This window comes from Crocuta crocuta, unplaced genomic scaffold (genome assembly GCF_008692635.1).
Source record: "Crocuta crocuta isolate KB4526 unplaced genomic scaffold, BGI_CrCroc_1.0 scaffold101, whole genome shotgun sequence".
In the NCBI taxonomy this organism is placed as follows: domain Eukaryota; kingdom Metazoa; phylum Chordata; class Mammalia; order Carnivora; family Hyaenidae; genus Crocuta; species Crocuta crocuta.
Window position 1 is genome coordinate 9,084,243 of NW_027527956.1, and position 21,745 is coordinate 9,105,987.

Sequence of the window (21,745 nt, forward strand, 5' to 3'; positions counted from 1 at the left end):
AAAAAATGTCAAAAATTGCCCTCAGATTCAGTCGATCCACAGGAAGACTAGTTTTTATCTCCGAGTGAATGGGGGCTTTTGGTCACGAAAGTAATGCTGAGCGTCACCTTCCAATCTGCACAGCAAGTTGGGCCCCGGAGGCCCCGCAGGTGCCCGGCCGCGGGCGAGCTTTTCCGGGGCTGCTTGGGAGTCGGCACCTGCTCGGCTACCTGAGGCTCAGTCTGCGGGACAGGCCAGCGCNTGGGAAACACGAATCTACTTTCAGAAAGTAAGTTTAAAGCTTCACTTACGAAAGGAATTTAAAAGCGCAGTGTTTGCTGCGCCTGGCCGGACCCCTTCTGCCACTTCCTTCACGAAAGTGCTGGGCCCGGCGCCGGCTGCGCCCCGACTGCGCGAGGGTGCGGCTTCGGTGGAGACCTTCTAGAAACACAGGCGTATCCGAGCGTCCCGCCCAGGAGCCGGGTCGCCGTNTGACCTGGTCCAGCGTCTTCCCGGCCACCTCGATGCCGTTCACCTCCAGGACCTCGTCGTCCACGGCCAGCAGCCCCGTGCTCTCGGCCAGGCCGCCGGGCACCATGCGCGAGATGAAGATGCCGGGCACCTTCTCCAGGCCCTGCGGGGCCACGCGCACGCTCGTGCCGTCGCGGATGTAGAAGCCCAGCGGCTTCTGGCAGCCGTGCCTGTAGAGCCTCACGCGGCGGTGCGTCTCGGGCAGGATGTCCACGTCGATGATGGAGGACACCGGGCGGAAGTCGCGCGGCAGGCCNAGGCTAATTCCCTACAAGTCTCGCCCGTCCGCGCAGGACTTCGCTTTTTTGGAAAGACTCAACCTCTAGGATGATCTGCTGGTGTAACGTTCACAGCTGTTTCCCTGAGCCCACAGGATCTGGCATCAGTTGACCCAACTGTGTTGGCCACACAGTTCAAGTCCAGTGGACTCCCTACAGTCAGCTCTGGAACCCTCCAAAACCACCCCCACACAACCGACAAAATGACCGGAAGGTGACGAGGCAGGAATGAAACTACGATAGAGAGAATTAACAATAGATGGAAGGTTGAAAAGTGCCTGATTGGATTCTGGGAAGACAGCTAAGCAGGGGCCCCGGGAACCTCTCCCCCCAGACGACACAGCGGGGGCAGAACCCGTGTGACGGAGCTGCCTCGGAGCTGTGGGCCAGGCCGAAGGCCTGCAGCGGGTCCGGGGGAAGGAGCCAGTTTTGGTCGATTCCAGCTCTCAGCACGGAGGCACCTACCCGTCCCGCACCCCAGCCACGTGGCAGGCAGCCTGCAGAAGCCGGGGGGACACACAGGACCCGGTCCCTCCAGACGGCAGGACGCGGTGCTCGGAGCACACAGGCGCAGACACAGAGCTGGCGGCCACCGCCGTCGCCCCTCCAGCTCCAGCTCCAGCGACTTCAAGGGAGGGACGGGCGAGTGCCTATCATCCCCCTTCTGTTTTTCACTTTCCCCCTTTTGGGAGCCACACATTAAAGACCAGGACACTGAAAAACGGCTGCCTACACGGGGAAATCGGGAAGTGACTGGGCGCTCAAGGGAAGGCTCAGAGAAGACATTACGTCCACACCTGAGGCTGACACCCCGCACAGAGCCCGCAACAAGGAAAAGAACAACGACAAAACAGCAGCCCCTGGGGAAGGGGAGGGTGTGATTTCCAGAGTAAGCGCATCGTGAGACTCGAATGCCCAGCGCTCAGCAAATCACAGGGCACATGAAGAAACAGGAGACTTTGGCGCATTGAAAGGAAAAAGATAATTCAACAGAGTCCGTCCAATGTCAGATCTACCAGACAGACTTTAAAGCCACTGTTTTGAGATATCAAGGACCTGGAGAGGGACAAAGAAGACAACGTGTGAACTACCGACAATGAGAAAGAAAAGCCAACAAATAACCAAAAGGAAATTCTGGAGCTGAAATTACAGTAACTGAAATGAAAAATTCACCAGATATTTCCCTAAGAAAGACCCAAGGTCAGATCTACTAGACAGACTTTAACACAGTTGCCTTGGGACCTTGGGGAAGATGGTGGAGGAGAAGGATTCTGAGCTCACCTCCTCCCACAGACGCAGTGAATACACCCAGGTACCCTCTACATATAATGCAAGGCAATCTGAGAACAGCCTGAAGCTAGTACAATGGCTCTTCCACACCCGAGGACAGAAAGAAAAAGCCACACGAAGAAGGACAGGAGGGGCAAAGACTGAGTCAGGAAACAAACCCCTGGCATGTGAGAGAGGTATCACAGATGCAGAGGGGCTGTCATACTCTCTAAGGAGTAAGGGGATCAAGCCCCATGGGCACCCATGGTCCTGGGGACCTGCACCAGGAAGATGAATACCTATAATATTTGGCTTTAAAAATCAGCAAGGCTTAACCCTGGGAACTTTGAAAATCAGTGGAGCCTAATTCCAGGAAAGCAACAAAGAAATCAAAGAGGAAATAAAATTCTCTGGAGACAAATGAAAATGGAGACACAATAGTTTTTTTTTGGATGCAAAAATAGTTCTAAGAGGGAAGTTTATAGCAATATAGGCCTACCTCAAGAAACAAACAAAAACAAGCAAACAAAAACATCTTGGGCGTCTGAGTGGCTGAGTCAGTTGAGTGTCCGACTTTGGCTCAGGTCATGATCTTGTGGTTTGTGAGTTCAAGTCCCACATTGGGCTCTGTGCTGACAGCTCGGAGCCTGCTTTGGATTCTGTGTCTCCCTTTCTCTCTGCCCCTCCCTGGCTTGTGCTCTGTCTCTCAAAAATGAATAAATGTTTAAGAAAAAAAAGAGACAAAAAAAGTCTCAAACAATCTACCCTTACATCTAAAAAAGACTATAAAAAGAACAAAGCACAATATTAGCACAAGGAAGGAAATAATAAAGATCAGGTAAAAATAAATGAAATAGAGACCAAAAGACAATAGAAAAGGTCAATGAAACTAAGAGCTGTTCTTTGATAAGATAAGCAAAACTGATAAACCTTTAGCCAGACTCATCAAGAAAAAAAAGAGAACTCATGTAAATAACATTAGAAATGAGAGAATTTAAAACTGACATCACAGATATCTAAAGGATTATAAGAAATTACTATGAAAATTTTTTTGCCAACAAATTGAACAACCTAGAAGAAATGGATACATTCCTAGAAACACACAATCTTCCAAGACTGAATCAGGAAGAAACAGAAAATCTGAACAGACTGATTACTGGGTAATAAAATTCAACTGATAGTCAGAAAACTCCTGACAAACAAAAAATTCTAGGACCAGATGGCACAAGTGAATTCTACCAAATATTTTATATTTAATTTAGTATTTTATTTTGTTATGTTACTTCAGACAGAGTATGAGCAGGAGAGAGGGGTAGAGGGAGAGAGAAAATCCTAAGCTCCAAGGTGAGCAAGGAGCCCATTGTGGGGTTCAATCCCATGATCCTGGGACCACGACCTGAGACGAGAACAAGAGCTGGATGCTGAACCGATTGTGCCACACAGGCGCCCCTCTACTAAACGTTGATTTATTTTTTATTAAAAATTTTTTTTAATGTTTTATTTCTGAGAGAGAGAGAGAGACAGCATGAGCAGGGACTGTCAGAGAGAGAGAGGGAGACACAGAATCTGAACCAGGCTCCAGGCTCTGAGCTGTCAGCACAGAGCCCGACGTGGGGCTCGAACCCACGAACCGCGAGATCATGACCTGAGCCGAAGTCGGACGCTTAACCGACTGAGCCACCCAGGCGCCCCAATCATTAACATTTCTCATCAGAAACTGGAGGCCAGGAGGAAGTGGGCCGATACATTCAAATAACTAGAAGAAAATAACTGCCAACGAAGAATCCTGTATCCAGCAAACTGTCTTTGCTAAGTGAGGGAGAAATTCACACACTCCCAGATGAATAAAAGCTGAGAGAGTCTCTATGACTAGACCTGCCCGGCAAGAAATGTTCCAGGGAGTCTTGCAGGTGAAATGAAGGACAACTAGACAGCAACTTGAAGCTGTGTGAGAAATAAAGATGTGAATCAAGGTAAATACAGGGCTATTATAAAAGCTAGTGTTATTATAACAATAGTCTGTAGGGGCTCTTTTTGTTGCTACATGATTTAAGAGACTAATATATTGAAAGGATAAAAATTATTTGTTTAAAAGCTGGTATTATTGTAACTTTGGTTTGTAACATCAAATTCTGTTGTCTACACAGCATAAAAGATTCATGTACTTACAAGGGCTACAGGTTACATTTTCGGGCTCACACGTATCATGTAATTTTGTGACACCAACAACTGAGAGCGGTGGGGATGGAGCTGTGCTGTTACCAAACTTCTGCTTCTATAAATCAGTATTAGATCCTTTGCGAGTTAGATGTAATCTCTCCTGTAACCACCAAGAAAGTTACTATAGCACTGACACAAAGGACACTAAGAAGGGATTTAAACGTTTCACTACAAAAAAAATTAACACAAAAGAAGAGAGGAATGCAAGCCAGGAGGGACAAAAAGGCTATGGGACTTGGAGAGAACAAACCGCATAGGGCAGAAGTCCCTTCTTAGCAGCAGTTACCTTACATGTAAATGAACTAAGCTCTCAAATCAAAACACGGGTTGGCAGAATGAGTGAAAACACATGATCTCACAATATGCTCTCTTGACCAAAGACTCTCTGTGACCCAATGACACGAACAGGTAGAAAGTGCAAGGAAAACGAGGTTCCATGTAAATAATAACCAAAGAAGAGCAGGAGTGGTTCTACCAATATCAGACGAAATAGACTTTAAATAAAAGAGGTTACATAAGGGGCGCCTGGGTGGCTTAGTCGGTTGAGCGTCCGACTTTCGCTCAGGTCATGATCTCGCGGTTTGTGGGTTTGAGCCCCGCGTCGGGCTCTGTGCTGACTGCCAGCTCAGAGCCTGGAGCCTGTTTCGGTCTGTGACTCCCTCTCCCTCTGACCCTCCCCTGCTCACGCTGTCTCTCTCTCTCTCTCTCCTAGAAATAAATAAAAATATTAAAAAAAAAAGAGGTTACATAAGACAGGATATTATATATTAATGAAGGCTTCAACAGAGCAAGAAGATATAACAATGACAAACATTTACACACTTAGAGACCATTGAAAGATATGTAGCAAAGCCTGACACAACCGAAGGAGGAAACAGTTCTAAAATAACAGCTGGAGACTCCAATACCCCCCTCATAATAAAGAATACAAAAACCAGACAAAATAAATAAGCAAACAGAATATAACACAATAAGCCAACTAGATCTGATAGATACATACAGAACACTCCACCCAACAAGAAGAGCGTACTTGATTTCCTCAAGTGCACCTGGGACATTTTCCAAAATAGACCAAATGTTAAGCCTCAAATGAAGCTCAATAGACTTTAAAAGATAGGTATCATACAAAGTATCTTACCTGACCACAGCATGATGAGGTAGAAATCAATAGCATAAAGAAAACTAGAAAATTCACTAAAATGTAAGAACTAAACAACATTTTGTAACAACCAATGGCTCAAAGAAGAAATCACTGGGAAATGAGAAAATACTAACAGATGAATGAAAACAAAAACACAACATACCAAAACTCATGGGATGCAGCAAAAGCATGCTGAGAAGGAAACTTCTAGCTATAAATGCTTTGCATTAAAATCAAGAAAGATCTCACATCAATGACTTAACTTTACAACGTAAAGAACTAGAAAAATAAAAACAAGTTATACTCAAAGCTAGCAGAAGGAAGGAAATAATGATTAGAGATATGTGAAGTACAGAATGGAAAAACAATAGAGAAAATCAATGAAAGAATTTGGTTCTTCCAAAAGACCAATAATATTGATGAACCTTTAACTAAATGGACTAGGAAAAAGAGAAAACATGGGGCGCCTGGGTGGCTCTGTCAGTTAAGCATCCGACTTTGGCTCAGGTCATGACCTTGCCAAAGGTTTGAGCCCCATGTCGGGCTCTGGGCTGACAGCTTGGAGCCTGAAGCCTGCTTTAGGTTCTGTGTCTCCCTCTCTGTCTGCCCCTTTTCCACTCGAATGCTCTCTCTCTCTCTCAAAAATAAATAAAAAAGACTAAAATTACTAAAATCAGAAATTAAAGTGGGGATATTGCTACCATTTCTACAGAAAGGAAATAGATTTTAAGTACTATGAGCAATTGCATGCCGACAAATTGGGTAACCTCAATGGACAAATTTTTTCTAGAATCATATAAGCTACCAAGGCTGAATTCTGAAGAAATACAAAATCAGAATATATCTGTAAATAGTAAGGAGATTGAATCAGTGATCAGCACTCTCAACAAAGAACAGCCCTGGACCTGATGGCTTTACTGATGAATTCAGCCAAACATTAAAGAAGAAATAATACTAAACTTTTTCCAACTTTTCCAAGAATTCTAAGACGACAGAATATTTCCTAACTAACTCTAAGGCTAGCATTACTCTGATACCCAAGCCAGACAAAGACAGCACAAGGGAAAAAAGCCCACAGACCAATATTCCTTATTATCACTGATGCAAAAATACTCCGCAAAATACTTGCAAGCAATGTGTAGCAGTATATTGAAAGGATTATACACCATAACCTAAGTGTGAGTATCCCCTGGAATGCAAGGGTGATTCAACACACAAAAATCAATGTGACGTACCATATCAACAAAATGAAGGGGAAAACACATGATCATCTTGATGCAGAAAAAGCGCTTGACAAAAATACAACACCCTTTCATTATAAAAACACTCAACAAAAAAGGTCTAAAAGCAAACTGCTTGCACATTAGAAAATCTACATATGAAAAATTCAGAGCAAACATAATACTTAATGGTGGGGGGAAAAAAAAAAGCTTTTCCTCTAAGAGCAGGAAGAGGCATAACTGCTGCTTTCCTGACTTCTGTTCAACACAGCACTGGAATCCCTTCCTAGAGAAGTTAGGCAAGAAAAAGAACTGAAACACAACCAAATTGGAAAGGAATAAGTAAAATCATCTGTTTGCAGATGATCTGATCTTAAATGTAGAAAATGCTAAAGACTCCATAAAAAAGGTATTAGCTCTAATAAGTGAATTCTGCAAAGTAACAGGATAGAAATCAACATACAAAAAGCAGTTTTTCATAAATGAGCAATGAATGATCTGAGGAGGAAATTACAAAACAATTCCATCTAACATGGCATTGAAAAGAATAAAATATTTAGGAATTAACTTAGCCAAGGAGGTGAAGACTTGTACCATGAAAACTACAGAACACTGCTGAAAGAAGTTAAGACATAAATAAATGGCAGGGGCGGGGGGCGCCTGGGTGGCTCAGTTGGTTGGGCGTCTAACTCTTGATTTCAGCTCAGGTCATTATCTCGGGGTCGTGGGATCAAGCCCCATTTGCTGAGCATGGAGCCTGCTTAAGGTTCTCTCTCTTCCTCTCCCTCTGCCCCTTTCCCCTCCTCAAAAATATTTTTAAAAAGACCTAAATAAATGGAAACACATCCCATGATCATGGACTGGGAGACTTATTGTTAAATGTCAATATTACCCTAAGTGCTGTACAGATTCACTGGAATTTTTATCAAACCCCAATGGCTTTTTTTTTTGCACTGAGACAGTGAAACCCATCCTAAAATTCATATTGAATCTCAAGAAATCCCAAATAGCGCAAATAATCCTGAAAATGAAGAACAAAACTGGAAGAGCTGTACCTCTTGATTTGAAGACTAACCACAAAGCTATATTAATCAAAAAAGTGTAGCTCTGGGATGAAGGCAGGTAAACCAGTGGAACAGAACAGCCCACGAGTGAGCCCTCACAGATATGGTCAGTGGGGAAAGAAGTGTCTTCTCAACAAATGGGGTTGGGAAAATGGATATCCGTATGCCTACTTAATGCCATACACACAAATTTAAAAAAAGATCAAAGACCTAAATGTTAAGACCTCACACTGCTTCTAATGTTAAGAGAAAATACAGGAGAGGCACCTGGGTGGCTCAGTCGGTTAGGCGTCTGACGTCGGCTCAGGTCATGATTTCGCGGTTCGTGGATTCGAGCCCCGCGTCGGGCTCTGTGCTGACTGCCAGCTCAGAGCCTGGAGCTGCTTCGGATTCTGTGTCTCCCTCTCTCTCTGACCCTTCCCTGCTCACGCTGGCTCTCTCTCTCTCTCAGAAATAAATAAAACATTAAAAAAAATTTTTTTAAAAAGAAAATACAGGAGAAAAGCTTCATAATATTGGATGTAGCAGTGATATACTGGAATTGACACCAAAGGCACAGGCATCAGAAGAAAAAAGACAAGTTAGATTCATGCAAATTTTAGACACTTTGTGCATCACAAAGTGTGGACAACAGAGTAAAAAAAAAAAAAGGTAGCCCACAGAGTGGGAGACAGTGTTTGCAAATTGTGTACCTTATTGGGATTAATATTCAGAATATAGAAAAAACTCACAAAACTCAGTAACAAGATCTCAATTCAAAAATGGGAAGAGTTCACAATCTATACAAATACCACATAACTTCTGTATATCTAGTATACACATATTGTACACCAGCAGCACACCCGAATGGCTGTAATGTTATATGTTGACCACACCTCAGTTTAAAAAACCCAGTTGTGGTAATGGCAACAACAACAACAAAAAGGCAAAGGATTTGGACATTTCTCCACAGAAGATACACAAATGTTCACGAAACACCAGAAAGATGCTGAACGTCACTAATAATTAGAGAAATGCTCATAACATCATTATTTAATAGCTGAAAAGTGGAAGCAACCTAAAATGGGGTTTATCCACACAGTGGAATATTATTCAGCCTTTAAAAGGAAGGCAGTCCTGACACCTGTTTGACATGAGCCACATGGAGAACATGACGCTTGGGGGTGCGAGAGTCACAGGAAGACAAATCCTGTGTTGTTTCACCCACGTGAAGTCCTCAGCAGAGTCATGGCCACACAGACAGAAAGCAGGGTGGTGGGGCAGGAGCAGGGGAGTTTGTGTTTACTGGGGACTGCGTTTCAGTTTTGCAGATGAAAGACTGGATGGACGGTAGTGATGGGGGCAGGGACTCCTACGTGAAAAAATTGTTATGATGGAAAATTTTACGAGCATTTTATGACAATAAAAAATGGGAACAAAATCCAAAAAACTCTCCTAGGTGACAGCACTGCATGTCCCCTTCTTTGCCTTCAAAGGAAGCATTCCAGCCGGGTCGCCAGGTGTCACCTGGGTAGACTCAGGGTGGGAGCAGCCAGTGACCATCACTCCCTTTAATCTTCCGCGGTTCGGATTTTCACGGCTGCACATGGCCAGGGACAGAGGTGCGCCAGTGTTATAAGCAAACACTCCGCGCTGGGAAGGGGAAGCCCTGGGGCCGCTAGCAGGTGGGTGTGTGCTCTGGCTGCCCTGGAGGGGTGGGGGGTCCCTGTAGTGCACGGGGTCCCCCACCGGGCCACGGTCGTGCCTCTGTGTTCCCACTGCCAACCTGGGGTGGGGGACGTCCCAGGTGCCAGGAGCTTTTGCGGGGACAGGAGGCTGGCCTCAAGGGCTCCTTGAACTTAGCCTGTTGAGTGTCTAACAATGTTCTACCCGGTTCCTCTTTCACTTGTAAATCAGATTCCATTCTTTTTCTAGGTTAATCAGAAGTGAGCACCCAGGAGTGGAGTGTTTGCCCCCAGCAGTGTAACCGAAGACGTGCCTAGAATCATCGGCAGAGAAAGCGAGTCGTTCTTCCTTCTTTTCGGTCAGTATTTGACCGGAGGCGGCAGGTGGGAAGCAAGCAGGGAAGGCGGGGCCCATGGACGTCCGGCAGGAGCTGGCGCAGGTGGAGGAAGCCCGGGGCGGCCCTGCACCCTCCCCACACCCCCTCCTGGGGCCCGGGGCGTGTGGTGCTCTGCCCTCCGTGGGCCGTGGTGACGTGTAACAAAGGCCAAGGGCAGTCGTTCACCAACCAGGGGTCGCTGTCGGGAGCTTAACCTTAAGTGACATTTTCAAAAGTTGAAAGCAGAGGAAGGAAACAGGCAGGTGGCATTTGGGAGCCTGAAGGAAGCATCTCCTCGGGGCAGAAGGACATCGCTTTGTGTGCTTTCCTCTCTTGTAGGTCGATACGCGCACACGCACACGCACACACCCAGCCTTGGGCTCCCCGGCGGAAGCACTTCTGGGACAGGAGGAGGGCGGCTTGCGGCCCCACGCGTGTCCGTGCTTCCCGNGGGGCGCTGGGCCACGGCCGCCGGCAGAGCCCCTGCGAGGGCCCATCCGTCACCTTCTCTCCAAAATGGGTCATTCTTCTCTTAGTTCCAGGAGCCAGATACACCCTTCCCAGGTGTGAGTCCACCGGTCGATGGATCACACCATCCGCGAGTTCTTGTCATTTCTCATCCACTCGGATCAGGGCCAGGAGTTCTGAGAAAAGGTAGCTTTAAAAATCGTATTTGTGGCACCTGGACACGGTCTGCGTCCCCCGCAGGTGCGTCTGCTGCCTTGTTCCTTCAGGTGCGGGCGGTTCCGCTGCGCGGGGGGCAGCACCGGCCGCTCCGAGCCCCACAGGCTCAGCAAGTGCTCGCTCAGGGCCAGGAGCCCCTGCGCTGAGGAAGCCAGGAACACCCGCTGCCCCGGATCAAAGTGTCTGGGAGACGCCCCGGGCGGAGCCGGGGCAGGACGCCCTCTGGGGTAACAGGGTGGGATGCGACCCAGGGCCTGGGGCAGAGTGGGCTCCCTCGGACTGGAAACTGAACCCCAACAAGCGCATCTGCTCCTCAGGGGCGGGCCGACTCCAGGTGGGGCCCATGCAGGAAATGGCAGTTCCCGGCCCGGGGCCTTGCAGCGTCTGGGTGGATACGCGGTCCTGGCTGCAGGCGCCCACCAGCCCACACCCCTTGTGGAAGGTGCGCCCCGCCCAAGGCTGTTTATTCAAGGAGGGGTGGGGCCGGGCTGGTGCTCCAGAGACCCAGCCCTCAACCAGACACTGGGCAGCTGGATGTGGGGGGGAGTGGGGGGCAACCGGGCTACTTCCGGGCCAGGAGAGACAACAACCGCGTCTCTGGCTGTGAAGGACTTGAGCACAAACATGGGGGGTGGGGTGGGGTGGGGAGGAGGCGGCCAAGTGGGAGGGCAGACATGGCCTGAGTCCCTCTCTGTTCACACAGCCGGCCCACAGACCTGGAGCTGCAGCAGACCCCCTCGCCCCCAGGCTGGCTTGTCTTTGAGCCTCAGTTTACCCGACTTCGATGGCATATTCCCTCTTGCAGGCCTGGACGTGGCTCAGCCTCTGTGTCACCAGGGCAGGGCCCATGGGTGAGCGGGCACTCCGAGCGTGGTGCATGACTGACCAGACTGAGCTCCAGGGTAGGCCCGGACGCCAGGGCACAGAGGAAGAAGATGAAACGGGGTCACTAAGGCAGACCTCCGGACAGCAGCAGAAGCAGGTGTAGAGACCTCTGCTCCCGGAGGAGGCATGCGTCTCCCACCCTCTGCTGAATCCAACTGAAACCCTGGACTCGACGCGTGATAGTCACATGAAGAGACACTGAGGAGCAAGAAGGCAGACGGCGGGGGCGGGGGGGGGGTGGCGCTTGAGCCCCAGCTGTTCTGTGCTTTTCCGTTCAGACATCCCAACTGTCCCAAACGAAAACCAACATGAGCCAGAAAGGAGCAGCTTGAAAGAGAAACTTTTAGACCCTGACCGCCCCACCCCATCCAAACACGACCGACAAATGCAGCTACAATTGACAGCAAGGGCTGAGTGAGGAGCCCTGGTGGGGTGAGCAGAGGCCACGAGAGGCCTGGATATCCGCCCTGTGCCCGAGTGTAAAGTGGACAGTCCCCTGGGATCAACTGGAACCCCTTCCCGCCAGTAGCAAGGAGCCGCAGGCAGGCTAAACGTGAGTCCACATGAACACGAACACAGAGCTCGGCCAAGCACGTGAGATAAAGAAGAATCAGGCGAAGGGGCGGGGCAGAGCAGACGCTCAGTGACAAAATGGTGACCCACCAGGACAGGCCCGCGCGTGCGCAGCGCCATGGAGTAGCAGCGTGTGTGGACCAACCTCTGCACGTGGAACTGGGTAGGGTCCACAGGGGGTCCGCAGGAGGCCCCACGGTACCATGACCGGCAGGGCCCAGCCGGCATTTCCGGAACAGCCACCCACAGCGAAGTACAGGCTGTGTTCAAGTTCCCACGGGACGCACGTGGGACAGGCCACTTTCTGCCACCGCAGGCCTCTTACAACCTGAAATCCTGCCGCGTGTTTTCTGAGGGCCTCTCTGATTCCTGAGCTCAATGTGGAGATTGGTACAGAGACACCACTGGAAGACTTCCAAACACTCGGGAAGAACACCCTTCTAAATAATCTCCAAGGAAGAACCCAACACCCAACAGGGTGAAAGTGACGCACAGCCCAGGGTAGGGTGAAGGACGGCACCCGGGGTGGGGTGAGCACCAGCACCCCGCGGTCAGTGCTCTGGGGCCCCATGCCTCACAGCCCCGGACAGACAGAATGAAGGAGATAATAGAGACAGGAAGTGAGTTCATGAAGCTGAAACAACAGAAAAATCAAGGAAAGTAAGAGCATGGTCTTCCTGTTGGTCTGATTGGGGTGCAGTCATCCTGTGGCCCTTCCCCCCCAGGTCCTGGACCCTTCCCCAGTGGCGCTGGGCCCTTCTCCATTGAGAAGAGCCACGGGCTGAGGAGGTCCTGGGCCACTGGCGCTTCACGTGTCCCCATCTGCACTCCAGGCCCGTTGGGGCCTGCCCACCGCCTGCATTTCTCCAGTGCTCATTCTGCCAAGTGTGTCTTCCAGCTTTGCTGGGGCCTCTCCTCCCCATCTGCCTTACGCGCTCACCGGGCCACCCTAAGATCCCGCCACGCCAAGTCCAAGCGACTGCCAGCACATGTGCTCTCTTCCTGGGAGCTGCAATCTGTCAAACTTCAAGGGGCAACCCCACCATATTTTCTCTTCTTGTCTAAAGGGCTATATAGCTTATAGCTTTCATATCTGAGTGTTTCTTGCAGGGCCCATGTTGTTCTCTACCAGCATCATGCGTGAGTATTGGGTCCACAGGGAGAGCACCGAGCCGCTGGCTCCTGGGGTGCTGGACACAACAGAGGGGCCTCGTTACCCAGCTGACAACGGTGTAAAGTACAATTCCAGCCAACTTCACATTTTAATAAATGCTCTGTTGTAATGGAGTTGAAATGCTAACCTCTTCAAGCTGGGAGAAAACATTATCATTTGTCATTTCCACTTATTTCCTGAGTGACAAAGCTACCACTTTGTCACCGTCTTGACTTGTAAACAAATGCTGACTCTTCCCGTGTTTCTCCTCTGAAATGAAGGTGGTCCTGCCAACAGAGGTCCGCACAGCACACCGCCCGGGCCCCTGAAGCCGCGTGGTCAGCCTGGCGCTGGTCATTAACTACTGTGTTCCTGCTGTTAGCCACACCCACCCCAAATAACACGCGCCCAGCAGTGCCAGCCGGGAAACCCCGCTTCATTCTGCAATGAGCTGGTGCGGTCTGGGGGCAGGGGTGCGTGTGGCAGGTGCCACTGACCCGACCCACCTCCACAGCCTGCTGGGCACTGGGAAGACTCTTTGTCTTGGTGGAAGTTCTGGACTTAGGTTTATTTTTAATTTTTTTAACATTTATTTATTATTGAGAAATAGAGAGAATGAGCAGGGGAGGGGTAGAGAGGGAGACATTGAATCTGAAGCAGCTCCAGGCTCTGAGCTGTCAGCACAGAGACGATGTGGGGCTTGAACCCACGAACCCTGAGGTCACGATCTGAGGGGAAGTTGGACACCTAACCGATGGAGCCACCCAGGTGTCCCTGGACATAGGTCCTTTTGAGACAGGCAGAAAGCTGGCGAGAAGGCCAGGGTGCTGTGTGGTCTCAGCTCAGGTGAGTTATTAGTGTTTTTAGGGTTTTGAGCTGTGTGGTACTCTCAGTTCATTAGACTTGCTCTTTCTACCAATTCAAGTACAGAAATACCAACTATTTTTCAGATTTACGTGACTGCAAGTCGGAAAGCTGTTCTAACAAAAGCCAGTCCGTACTTCCAAATAATGCACATTTTTGGTTTAAACACTATTAGCTCCATGCAGAAAGCATATCAGCATGAAGGTGCAGATTTCTGAGTTCCTTAGCCATCCTGACCTTTTTTGTGCATGATTTTGGTTTTGACAGTTTTCCTTGGACAACATATTGTACATTGTAGTTTTTCAACATTAAGATTGTTAATCTGTTTTAAATGATATGATATTCTCTCTGTACCAGGTAAGTAGTTGAAACTGAACACTGGTATTATCAAATTAAATGCACGTACTACACACACTTTCCCCTCCATTTGAATCTAAAGACCAACAATTTCTATGGTCAGCAGTTAATCACGACCTCCCTGTTTAGGTCCTGACCCTGGAGCCACCCTTCCATCAGGAGATTTTTAATTAGTTGCCAGGTAAGAAAGCACACAACTTCTCAGCGGCAGTTTCTTATTTAACAACGAAGTATTGCTTTCAGGTTTTTGTTAAATGTCGTCAGTAGAGATTATTACTCAAGCGGGGAAGACTGGCCCACTCCCATCTATTCTTGCTCCTTCCAGCCTCCGCACACGTGCCGGTTTACAAACGCAGCTCCGTCCTCAGCCGGAGGAGCAGGGCTGTGCGCCTGTGCAGGCCCGGATCACGGCCGGGGGCGTGACAACCCACAGCCAGAGGGGCCTGACCTCGCTGTGGCCAGACCGGGTCCTCGGGACTTGCTCTTTTCACGGACCCTCCTCATCACAGCTCCGGAGGGCCTGACTCGGGTCCTTTCTCGACACCGGTCCTTTGTTTAGGGCCCGTAACACCAGCGCCTCTAACGCTGGTTTCCTATCGTGCTGGCAAGACTTCGCGCCCGACACCCACCCAGCCCTGTGTGTCCAGCTACCACTGCTTCTTTAGCAGCACCTTCAAGGAAGTTTTAGCAAATCTAAAGGTCTCAACACACTGGATGCTTATTACTTTTCAGCAGAAGCTGGCAACTGAAACAAGTAAACCGCTACCGCCAGGGAACCCTGAGGCCTCCCGGGGTGTCAAGGAGCAGAGGACCCCCCTGTTCTGGGTTTTCTCCTGCGGTTCCCACCCCAGGAGCGCCTCACCCACTGGGAAACACATGGAAGCATAACACACGGGCAGCAGGCGCAGGCCTGGAGAGCCGAGAAGCGCTCCTCTGAGGGGTGGGACGGGATCCCCGGAGGGGCCTCCACGATGGGCGGCGGCCATGACGGTGCCCAGAGAGCCTGGCAGGCATGGCCTCGCCCCCCGTGCACACACCGCCCAGCCCAGGAACAGACTGTTCTAGTCAGGTCCCCAGCGGACTGGGGACTGGATGAGGGCCAGCCACACTGGAGACAGTGGTCTGCTTTACTCAGTCTTCCAGAAACACCTGGAAAGATGTTTTGCGAGCTGCCTGTATCTGTGGCCAGTCAGGCTGACGCACAGGGTTGGTCATCACAAGGCTCCTTGGGCTCAAGGGCTCCTGTCTTCGTTCTCAGGGTGCGGCTGAACTGGGGCTTGTAGCTGGAGGTGAGGATGATCAGAACGTGGCCCAGGATGAGGGTGTTCAGGGCATTTTCAAGGACCTGCTTTGTAAATGGGCTGAGGCACTGTTTCCCACTGGCCCTGGACTTGTGCAAGTGTGACCCCGGGGTTTGGGGTGAAGCCTGACAGCCCTCGGGAGGCTGATCCCCTTGGATCATTGGCTGATTCTGAATGACAAGGGAGCTGATGAGCTAAGGAATACCAGAGATGAATGAGTCTCTGGGCATTGGTCTTTGGGTGGGTAGTTCAAACATGGAAATGTGCCGACGGCCTCGTGAGGAAGAGGGAGAGTGAGTGTAGGATTCTGGAGGAGGTGGGCTGGCCACGGCTTGGCCTCAACTCCCTTTCCCAGCAGCCACGGGCCTGGGGCAGGTGCGGCTAGAAACCACACGGCTCCCTCTGAGTCCAGGGCAGGAGGTGCGGGGAAGGACGTGTCCCCGAGCCCCCACCTCTGTGTCCAGCTCCTGCCGCACCGTGGGCATCCCTGTCGCTTGTACATATAAACCATCACGTATGCACTTCATTAGTCAAAAATTCCCAACTATCTTAAAAACAAAATTTGTTACAAAGAATATCCCATTCCTAAGATTCAAACTTCGGTTCCTAAAATAACTTCTACAAGACAAAAATTGTCACAGCTTCTTTCTATCGAGTACTATGTTAAATCTCATATTTTCTACAAAGTGAACGACTAAGGGGGAGACCACAGATTCAGGCAAAAGTCCACCTTACCCCATCCTTTTACACAGTTTTACTCAAATTAAGTTATATTTTTTTCCTCTACTTCTATTTTCACAGATCTTCAACAGGAGGAGGAGGAGGAGGTGTTGGCCCCGCTTCCCCGCACAAGCCAGAGCATGACGGTGGGCACAGGAGTCTCCTTCCCTCCTGCCCGTCTCTCCCCCTCTGTCCAGGTCCAGTTAGACGGGTTCTGTTGGGAAGATGGCACCAAAACCCTGGCAAGAGGCAGGTTTTAACCAGCTTTCCCGCCTCCCGCAGGGTGAGAAGGCCGGCTCAGAGTCAGGGACTATTGTAACCCACATCAGACACATATATGACACGCGGGGACAACTTGGTGAGAAACTGCTTCTTAGGGGGAGGACGGTGGGGGAGAAGAAGGGGAAACATAGTGGGGGAGGGGGAGGGGGGTGATGGGCATGGAGGATGAGCACTGGGTGTTATATGGAGACCAACTTGACAACAAACTATTAAAAAAGAAAGAAGGAAGGAAGGAAGGAAGGAAGGAAGGAAGAAAATGCTTCTTAGAATCCTCTTTAGTTTGAAGATGTATGATGTCACAGGTGTTTAGGGCCAGGTGCAAAGGAAGGTGGGTGACGGGCACAGACCTGCTCCTTCCTGCGGGGGTGGGGGCTCCCTTCCAGGGACTGACTCCTAGAAGACACGCAAGCAAGCGAGGCCGCCGGACCAAGAGAGCCAAGCACAGTCCCAGAACATGCAAGGCCGACAGGGACCCCTGTGGCCTCACGGCACCACCAGGACAGAAGCTGGCACCGCTGGGTGACGGCTGACCTCCGGGCAGGAGTTTCACCTTCTGCATCAAGGTGGTGAAGAGTCATACGGTTGTTGAAGAATTCTGATGAAAAAATTCGAAACATTCTTGTTTTAACTGGCAGACAAGCAGACTATTTCTCAATTTGCTGTTGCTGTTACAGAAAGATTATGACCAAAAAAAGGGGCTGTTAATAAAGGCAGCAGCACGCCGTGGCCCCTTCACCCCTGCGGGCCCCTGGGACGGGACAGGAAGACACGGTGCGGTCAGGACCAGGCCGAGTCGGGGCACCGGCATGAGGTTGTGCCCTCAGGCCAGCGTGTCACAGGTGGGGGTCCTCTTCCACGCAACCAAAATGTGTTCTGAAGCGGTGCTAGGTTCGGGATGGGCCCTCCCAGGAGGAGGGGGAGGTGCGGGGCTGGTACTTCTGGGGGCGCAGTCACCGAGAGCAATGAGAGCAGGGAGAGAAAGACCAAGGGACGCAGAGTGGTGCCACCGGCTGTGGAAGATGATGTGCCTGTTTCTAAAGAAACTAAACACTCTTCTCACCACACAATCCAGCAAACGCACTCTTTGGTTTTATCTAAATAGCTGAAAACTTGTGTCCACACAAAAACCCGCACAAGGATATTTACAGCAGCTTTATTCCTAACTGCTGAAACTTGGAAGCAACCAAGATGTCCTTCAGAAGGGGATGGATTACTAAACTGTGGTCCATGCAGACAATGGAATGTTATTCAGCCCTGAAGGGAAGCTTAATGTCAAGCCATCCACAGACATGGACGAGCCTTGAATGCATCACTAAGTGGAAGGAGCCAGTCTGGATGGTTCCGGCCATCGGACACTCTGGAAAGGGCAGGACCATGGAGGCGGGAAGAAGGCGGCCAGTGGCCGAATGGCTGGGGGAGGGGGGGCTGGGCAGGCGGAGCACAGGTCCCGGGGCAGCAAGACTCCTCTGTCCGCGGTGTTTTGTCGGGTGCGTGACGTTGTGCGCTTGGGAAACCAGCACGGAGAGCGAGCCCTAATGTACAGTAGGGGCTGTGGCTAGTGCTCTCCACCAGCATCGGCTCATCAACTCGAACAAATGTGCCACATTCATATGAGATGTTACGGTAGGAAAAACTAGGGGGGGAGGGTCCGACATATGGGAATTTGCTGTATTTTCTGCTCAATTTTTCTGTGAACCTAAAACTGCTCTGAAAAAATGAAGTGTTATCAACTTTTAAAACATCTGAAAACATAAAAGGCTAAAAATCATTATGAGACCCAAACACAAAGCACACCATTCCCTTAGTGTAACCCACCATTTTCTTTAAAAATAAACTAGGCGTTAATGGTTAAATGCTGCAGAGCAGCTACAGGAGGAGCCTGGAGGTCTCTACAGGGTGTGGATGTCACTCTTGCGGCCCCTGGACAGTCGGCCCTGGCCAGCTGGGCTGGTGTGGGGGTTCTCAGCCTCGGGCGCCGGGCAGGAGGCCCTGGTTTGCTCTGGAGCCAGGGCGCGGTCACTCCCGCGCTAGCACCAGCCCGCCCGCCCGCCCTGTGTCGGCAGCTCAGCCTTCGCCTGCCTCCCAGAGCCCACAGCGGCGGCAGTCTTCAGTCACCGTGCTAGGAAGAGCCCAGGGCGGGAAAGGGCCCAGAGTTTGCGCTCAGCCCTGGCGTGAGGAGGATGATCTGCAGCCGAGGCAGCACTGAGAAACCGAAGACACTCCTTCAGTAAACTGGGGCGAGTTAAAGGCCTGTCTTCCTTTTTTTAAAAAAATGTTTATTTAGTTTGAGAGAATGAGAGCGAGCGAGTGAGTGAGCGGGGGAGGGGCAGAGAGCAGGGGAGGGAGGATTCCAAGCAGGCTTCACAGTCAGCAGAGAGCCTGATGCAGGGCTCACACTCAGGAACCATGAAATCATGACCTGAGCCAAGATCAAGAGTCGGACGCGTATCCGAATGAGCCACCCAGGCATCCCTTCCTTCTAAAACAAGACACAGGGGCGCCTGGGGGGCTCAGTCAGTTAAGTGTCCGACTTCAGCTCAGGTCATGATCTCACGGTTCGTGGGTTCAGGCCCCGCGCCAGGCTCTGTGCTGACAGCTCAGAGCCTGAAGCCTGTTTCAGATTCTATGACTCCCTCTCTCCCTGACTCTCCCCTGCTTGCACAGTCTCTCTCTCTCTCTCAGAAATAACTAAAACATTAACAAATTTTTTTAAATGAGGCACAGCAGTCCTACAGGATACAGGAGGGGAGGGGACAGACAGATCTAACAGTCCCCATACACATTTTCCCTGTCTCCTGTCCCGCGATAGGACTCCCCTTTCAGAGCCAGTCTGGCCCCGAGAGCCCACCAGGGTCCCTACCCTGCAGCTCCAAGGAGCACAGAAAGCTGCCGCCTGTGCACCTCGCCTGCACAAGGAGCTGAAGAGACAGAGCACAAGATGCAGTTGGCCGGCCGCCCCTTCTCACCCCGTGCCCGTAGCTCCCCTGACCTGGGAGGGACCTGCTGTGAGACCAGTGAGCCCACCAGCACCAGGCTCCCTGAGCCCAGCCCCTCCCCCACGAAGGGGAGAAGCTTGGAACAGTCTCTTCCATGTGGCTTTGGTCCCTGGTGCCCTGGAAAGTTCCCGGCAGCCCCCGGCCACTCCATTTCCTGCTGCCCAGCACCTGGCACTCACCACACGCCTGCTTGTACCTGGAGCCTGGGGGGTGATGCCCAAGGAAAGCACCTTGCTTCCCTCACCTGCCACACCAAGCAGGCCCTTTGGGGCCAAGGAAGGCGCTGCCTTGAGCTCCCCCATGTGGTGCTGCCTGCCAGAGGCCCTCAGGAAATGCTGCTGCAGGCACAGAACCTGTGGCCCCTTCCTGGCCAGCATCGGCCATGCAGCACCTCTGGCATACTGCAATATTTATTTCATAATTTGCAAAGACAGGAGCCAACTAGAAAGTCAAAGCTTGAAATTTACAAAACAGTAACTGCTTGTCGAATTACTGCAATCAAACGTGTGAGCTGACAGCTGTACCATCCGACTCCTGGCCACCTGTTAGCTCAGCTCACAGCCACCTCAGGGTCTGCAGGGGGCATGCGGGCTGAGGGGCCCCTGCTGTCAGCTCGTGGTCCCGCATGTAGTTCCCGGCCCCATGGGACAGACAGCATGATGGACGGGAGGTAACTCCACGTGAGAAGTGTCTACAGGGACGGACAGGCCACCGCGGCACACTGTGACCAAGTGGGCTCTGCAGACCCTGTGAACGGGGGACAGCCACTGGGGAAGCAGACCAGGAGGGCAGACAGGCCCAGGGCCCAGCCAGGCGGCTTCCTGGCTTCAGCTCCCCCCACTCCCCTCGACGTCAGGGCCTGTCTACCAGCTCCAGGCGACCACGGCTCCCAGGGCGCCCCTACCTGGGGACACGCACACAGGCTACTGTCTCCTGCCGGTCGTCAGGACCAGGCAGCAGGTACGGGTGGAGGTGGATGTTATCAGTGTTGCTGTTTATCTGGCAAAAATAAGACAAAGCTCTGCCTAACCAGCACCTGCGTCCCAGGCAGCCTCCATCATTCTGGAACCAGCACCATCAACAATCTACGTCAAGGAGAGAACAGAGAAAAGGGGTTTTGTTTGGTGGCCTCGGAGCTGGGCTCCCCTTCCCTTTGGGAGAGAGGGCTTCGCGCCCATGAGGGTGGTGGAAGGTGCTGCAGCCATTCCCACTTCCACACGAGGGACGCATGGCCCCCAGGAGCCCAAAGGCAGTGCCTGGGCGTCAGCACCTAGCCCGGCCTTGGCGCCGCTGCTCCCCTCCCCTGGCAGTGCTGGCCTCGGACGGCCCGGGAGCGGCTGACACGGCAGGTGCTCTGAGGCGGGACTCGCGGCCAGAGTGGACCGCGTTGCCGGCCTGCCCCGGGCGGCAGACCCCACTCCCCAGAGTTCAGTCTCTTTCTCTCCCTGGACTCTAAGGCATCATGAAAAGAAGAGCTCACTAATCAGCCAAATTTGATATCAGGATCACAAGATGAGCCGCTGTGAGTCTGTCACCTCAGTCATCCAGGAGAGTCACCTAGGGACAAAACCCTACAGGAAGTGGTACGAGCAAATGGCTGTTGGCTTCAGGGTAAAGGAATTCTAGGAATGAAAGAATGAAAGGAGGGAGTGGGGAGAGAAAGGGGTGAAGCAGGAGGGGAAAGAGCGGGAAGGGAGTGGGTAATTGGATGCAGGGGGAAGGGGGAGGAGTGGGGGGCCCAGGAGGGGAGGAGAGCGGGAAGAAGGTGAAGGGATGGAGAGGGAGGGGGACAGAGAGGGAGCCAGGGGACAGGAGGGGAGAGGACAGCGCAGTTTTGCCCCCGGAGGCTCTAAACGCTCAGCGGTGTGAAAATGCCTCTTCCAGTCTCAGCTTGTCCAAGGGTCGTGAAGACCGAGTCGCTCTCGTTTGCATAATTGAACAGACACACAGAACACTCTGGAGAACTGCACCACTGGATCAAAAACAGGTCGGAGCAAGATCTTACTCTAAAGATACTGGAAATGTCAACAAGTCTGCCACCTAAGTTGCAAAACCAACTGCGCCACGTGTTACAAACCACGTGACCCGCACCTGCACCGCAGACCACGGCTGTGACTGGAGGCATCAGGCGTCTGCAGAGCCCACTTTCGTGCTGAGCCACGTCTCTCCCAACCAGAACTGTGGCCC

The 21,745-nt window shown here is 51.3% G+C and overlaps 1 protein-coding gene across 1 annotated transcript in view; it reads right to left on the bottom strand.

Annotated features, from left to right (window-relative positions):
- Window positions 1-286: 286 nt before the first annotated feature.
- The window catches only part of PARD6G (par-6 family cell polarity regulator gamma), an 86,972-nt gene continuing 65,513 nt past the window's right edge, over window positions 287-21,745 (bottom strand). The window contains exons 6-7 of the mRNA XM_077752717.1: window positions 826-830; window positions 287-770 (exon numbers count right to left, since the gene is read on the bottom strand). Of these exons, the coding sequence (XP_077608843.1) occupies window positions 287-770; window positions 826-830 (489 nt within the window). The remainder of the gene's footprint in view (window positions 771-825; window positions 831-21,745) is intronic.